General features: G+C 26.5%; 1 protein-coding gene across 1 annotated transcript; it reads left to right on the forward strand.

Annotated features, from left to right (window-relative positions):
• The first annotated feature begins 248 nt into the window (after positions 1–248).
• On the forward strand, positions 249–2,005 carry LOC104880634 (uncharacterized). Its single transcript, XM_019222310.2, has 2 exons — positions 249–558; positions 990–2,005. The coding sequence occupies exons 1-2, from the start codon at positions 551–553 to the stop codon at positions 1,327–1,329; spliced, it is 348 nt and encodes a 115-aa protein (XP_019077855.1). The 5' UTR covers positions 249–550; the 3' UTR covers positions 1,330–2,005.
• The last annotated feature ends 4,110 nt before the right edge of the window (positions 2,006–6,115 follow it).

A 6,115-nucleotide genomic window follows, 5' to 3' on the forward strand; every position in this document is an offset into this window, starting at 1 on the left:
GAAGAAATATATTTTTGTCTCTTTTTACTAAGAAATGGTCTTCAAATTGTGATTAAAACTTTTAAATTTTTAAGTTTTTCTAATAAAATTATTTAACAATTAAAGCAAAATAAAAATGATTAAAATTCTAAAAAATAATTTAACACACTCAAATAAAATATGATAATAGATTTCTTGAATAAAATAAAATTTATAATGATTTTAAGATTTTCATGTTTTTAAACCTTTTTGGAACAAGTTAAATGTATTATTTTATTGTTTTATTCAAACGGCGGAGATGTGGACCCCGATGGCACAGTCTCTTCTTCTTAACTGCGTCTACGAAGGGGCGATGAGGTGCGAGATCGAGGCGCGGGAGCTCCGGCGGGGATGGTGAAGCGGTTCTTGGAAGACCGTGGGTCTTTCAGCAGCGTGGAGAGAAGGTGCCGATGCGATTCAGCATATGTACTCCCCTATCTGAGGCCTGGTTGTGTAATACTTGTGATCAGGAGGTGAAGGAAGGAGGATCGTGGGTTTGGATGCTTCCATTAACGAGCATGTTTATCCGGGAATGCAGAGGTAATTTTCTTGTTTTTTCATCGATGAGAGGCTCTGTTAGGTTGGTGGAAAAAGGCTCTATTTCTTGAGCATTTTCCCCTTGGTTTGGTTGTTGGGACTTGGAAGAGGAAAAGAATGGGAAATGCTCTAAACGTTCTGTTTCTTGGGCTCTTCTCCCTTCATTTCTTTTCTCTTACTTTCCCCCTTCTCTCAGTAAGCATCTGGTTGTTACTCTAAATGCATCTTGGTTTCTGCTGAATCTTTCTTTGTTATATTGGATTGCAGAGATTGATTTTAATGAACCTTGCTTTAGAAATGTAAAAGTATGTTAAAGAAAATTCTGATGTATGAAAAAAAGCTTTAACTGATGATGAATTTGGCCGGTTGTTGTAACATTAAGTTCTATCAATTTGTTTTCTGAGGTTTTATTATTTTACTTTTCATGATTGGAGAGGAATGGCAGCAGAGTCTATTTACAAAGAGAGATGTATTGCTGTGGACGACGGCGGGAGTTGGGCCAAATACATGTCTATCTCTGGTTCTCCTGATGATGAATATGACATCATCTCCGAGGAGTGTTTATTGACTGTAGATGAGAATAGAGAAGGTCAGGCAGCGGCTTTTGGAGATGACATAGCCATTGGATGTCTTGCCACAGAGTTCAAGCGAGAGATATTTGTTGTAAGAAGACATCGGTCCCTTATTTCGTTCCTATTTTCCTTGTTCTTTGCATATGCCCATTTTGCTTGGAATTCTGATTTTATCTTCTCAAATCTTTTCTTATCCAATTAAGTTAATGAAATTAAATTATGAAGAAGAAAGAGACCCATAACAATTACATCAGATTTTTTTGCATGAATGTATTCCAAATGATTGGATGTGTGTTTGAATTGGTATGTCATGCTACAACATATGCATTTATGATCATGATGTTACACTAAAATGCACTAAAAAGCTACCTTTTGATCATACACATCTCTTGTAATAGTCTCCTTTTTATGGATCATACTCATTTTGAAAGCATTCAAACATATAATTGTTATGGATCTCTTTCTTCTTCATATTTAATTCCATTAATTTAATACTATTGGACTTCATCGGATAAGAAAAGATTTGAGAATAAGATACAGGCTTTAAGGGATCAGAATTCCAAGCAAATGGGCATATTGAAAAACCAAGGAAAATAGAAACTACTTTTACATAGCCTTTGGAAACCAACTAGATCGATGAAAGGGCAAGAAAATTACGTCTTCATTCCAAGATCAACAAGCTTGCTAATGGCAGCATCCAAACAATCCGATCCTCCTTCCTCCTCAACAAGTTCACCTCCTAAATCACATGTATTCCCCAACCAAGACTTAGATCAGGCGAGTACAAATGCTTAATCGTATCATCAACATCTTCTCTCTAAGCCGCACAAAGGTCCAAGATCCTCCAAGAATTGCTTCACAATCCAGGTACTTCCACAACACGCCTTTTTGGTGGATTCTCTTTAAATGCCTTCTCTGCTAGTCCTACGGATCTCTCCAATTACCTATAAATTGGTATTAAAAATAAGATTTGTTGATTGATTTTAAGGGAAATTTTTTATTTTACTTCAAGGATTAGGAAAAAAAATTAGGTAAAAAATGTTTATGAAAGTAATAAAAAGTAAACGATTGGCTTTAGAATTTCTAAACCTAAGAATGATTTCTAAATAATATTAAACCTAATAATTGAAACCTATTTTAGTCATATAATATGGTATGAAAAAAAATCTATTAAAATTTATCTAATCCCATTTATCTTATCCCATATTTGTTCAACATAGGATATGATAAGTGATAGGATAACTCATCTTATCCCATCACTAACCAAACATGAGATAAGATATAATATTTATTTTTTTATCCTATCCCATGTTATATTGGACCAATCAAATATGATCTTCGGATTTTATACAAAATTTATAAATAATATTTTAAGTTTAATTAATTATAAATAATTTATATGCTTATGTAATATTTTATTTTCATAAAAGCAAAATTTTTGGGCGTACATGGTATTTTGATTTTATAAATTAAAAACTTTTTAAATTATTTAATAGAAGATCATAAATATGATTTTTACTTACAATTTCTTTAAGTTAAGTAAAATGTATTTGGTCTTTTTGTATTCAAAAGGTTACTCATATTTTTTTCAAATAATTTTATTTTATTACATTATATCCAATTTTTTCTATAAAAAAAAAATTAAATTATTGAGGAGTTTACTTTTCCCAAACTTTCTTATTTTTCCAAGAAAAGTCTTCTAATATTTTCCCTTTTTTTCATGGTATTAACAATTCTTTTTTAAAAATCAAACTTAAGAAAATAATTTATTAAAACAAATATTATTCAACTAATGGTTGGATACCCATATCACTTAGGATAGTTTGGTCTCCAATCTAATTGGGCCAAATCATAAGCCCACAAAAAGTGGTTGTTTATTTATTTAAATTTTAAATGTGTATTAAATCTAAATAGAAATAAAAATGGATATAAAAATTTCATATAGATTCTGAATTATTGAATTAAAAAAAAGGGGTAAAATTTTAATTTTTAGATTTAAAATAAATATTTAAAATTCTTTAATAATATTATATATATATATATATATATATATATATATTTACTCCTTTATCTCTCTATAAAAAAGATGAAGTTATAAGGATAAGGATACTAAAAAGATAACTAACTTCTTATCTCTTTATTATTTATCTTTTAAACTAATCTTAACTAAATAAAAACATTAAAGTAAATAAACAAAACAAACTTTTAATACTTTAAAAGATTATAGGAAAATATAAACAATTTAAATATTAAAACTATATCTATACACAATATAATATAATACTAATATATGCTATTGTTTAATATAATATTCAATATTTGTAAAATACTTTTATATCTTAACAATGACTATTATCAACAAATAGATAAATAATTATTCATTAAATTATAAATTATGGAATAATTTCTAAATAATATTAAACCTAAGAATTGAAACCTATTTTAGTCATATAGTATGGTGTGAAACTCCTCCTTAAAAAAAAAAAAAATCCAACAGATATAATACAAATGTTTATATGCAAACATCATATAGAATTCAATAAATATAAATGTTTATGTGCAAACATCATATAGATTCTAAATTATTGAATTAAAAAAAAAGAAGTAAAATTTCTAATTTGAAGAGTTAAAATGAATATCTAAAATTCTTTAAAAATATTTAATCCTTTGTCTCTCCATGAAATGGAGGAAGATATAAGGATAAGGATATTAAAAGGATAACTAACTATTTTTATTTATTTATTTTTTAAAGTAATCTTAACTAAATTAAAATATAAAAACAAATTAAATTGTATTTTAAAAGATTCTAGAAAAATATAATCAATTCAAATATTAGAAACCAAAATAATTTAAAAAGGTATAATAAAAAGGAATTTTGGATAATTGAAATTTAAAACTATATCTATAATACTAATATATAGTATTTTTTTAATATAATATTAATATTTATAAAATACTTTTATATCCTGACTATTATCAACAAATAAATAAATAATTATTTACTACAATAAAAGGGAATTTGGACCGTTAAAACTATATGTATAATACAATATAGTATGATACCAATATATAGTATTGTTTCATAGAATATTTAATATTTGCAAAATATTTTTATATCTTAAACAAGACTAGTATCAATAAATATATAAATAATTATTTAACAAATTATAAATTATAAAATAATTTCTAATTTAATATTAAAATTTAGGTGGTGTTTATTTATTTTTACTTAATTCTAAATACAAATAAAAACTAAATATTGTTTAATAGTATTTTTACTTAATATTTTTTAAAAATGTTTTATATTGAAAAAATGACCAAACTAGCTCTAAGTAAACCCTTTTTTAAAGACTCTACAAAATTTATTATTATAAAAGTATTAAATTAAAATATTTATAAATAAAATTTTGAAAATAAGTCTTATTTAAATTAAAGACGATTATTCATTCTTGAAAAAGAGACTAATATAAAAAAGATACAAACAAATATATTAAAAGAATCACTTTTTTCTAGTTCTCCATTGTTTCTCTTTAAAAATATAAATTTTATGATAAACATTAAAAAATTAAATATATGGGGAGAATTCAAAGAAAAGTAAATTCACAAACGTGGAATTATTTCAACATTTCACAACTAAATATTATTTTCTCTTGATTTCATATAATAAAAAATTTTCTTATTATTTTTATTAATGTTTTCAGAACCAGTAATTGAACCAAAAAATTTATTGTTTTACGGTTCAATAGTTACCGATTCACAGTTCAATAGTTATCGGTTCACGGTTCAATGGTTGGACGGGCAGTTGAACCGTCATAAATATATATTTTATATATTATTAAAATTAAAAAATTAATAAATAAAAATAATAAATTTTATCTAAATTTTGATAATATCTACTTTGTATGTTGAGTTTTTTCACAAAGTTTTTTTACCTATAGATGTCAATTAACCCAATAATTTTAATAAATTAAAATTTCAATGTGCAATAAATAAAATAAAAATAAAAATTTTAAATATTAAATATATCATTACAATTATAATAAAAAAATTAAGAAATTAAATATTAAGATATTAAATATAAAAATTAAAAATTAAATTTTAAAAAACAAAAATGGAAGGCGGTGGGAACTAGGAAGGCAAAACGCAAGGGGATTTTGGGGGAATTTTGCAGTTAGGCCTGGGGCGCACGACGGGGGGTGGGGAGGTTGAGTGGCCGGTGACGAGGCTTTGCAGCATTTTGGGGAGGGGTGTTGTAGGGGAATTTTGTAGTTGCTGGGCTTAGGGGCACGTAGGGGGGTTGGGGTGGGTGTTGAGTGGTTGGCGATGAGGCTTTGCAACGTTTTGGGAGGGGTGCTGCTAGCGAAACAATGCTCTAGTGGCTGACAACAATGTGAACAACTGCGCATGTAGGAAAAATAAAATAAAATTGAATCGGATGGTTTTGATGGAACTGACCGATTTGTCCAGTTCGCCGGTTGGACCGTCAGTTCACCCGGTCTGATTTCAGTTCAATCACAATCCAATTCGCCAAATCGAACCAGCAAATCTAGTTTTTAAAACCATGATTTTTATTGATGATTTTTTTTTTTTATGTTAAATAAAATATATTTTTCAATTTACGTTTTCCAAACATATCCATGATAGGTAGTTTGGTGTCCAACCTAATTGGGCCAAATAATGTGTAATAAATCTAGATAGAAGTAAAAATGGATATAAAAATTTCATATTGATTCTAAATTATTGAGTTAAAGAAAAAAATGTAAAATTCTAATTTTTAGATTTAAAATGAATATCTAAAATTCTTTAATAATATTAAAAATATTTATTTAATCCTTTATCTCTCTATAAAAAAAGATGAAGTTATAAGGATAAGGATATTAAAAAGATAACTAACTTCTTATTTATCTTTTAAACTAACCTTAATTAAATAAAAACATTAAATAAATAAACAAAACAAACTTTTAGTACTTTAAAAGATTATATGAAAA

This window comes from Vitis vinifera, chromosome 1 (genome assembly GCF_030704535.1).
Source record: "Vitis vinifera cultivar Pinot Noir 40024 chromosome 1, ASM3070453v1".
NCBI classification, from domain to species: Eukaryota; Viridiplantae; Streptophyta; class Magnoliopsida; order Vitales; family Vitaceae; genus Vitis; species Vitis vinifera.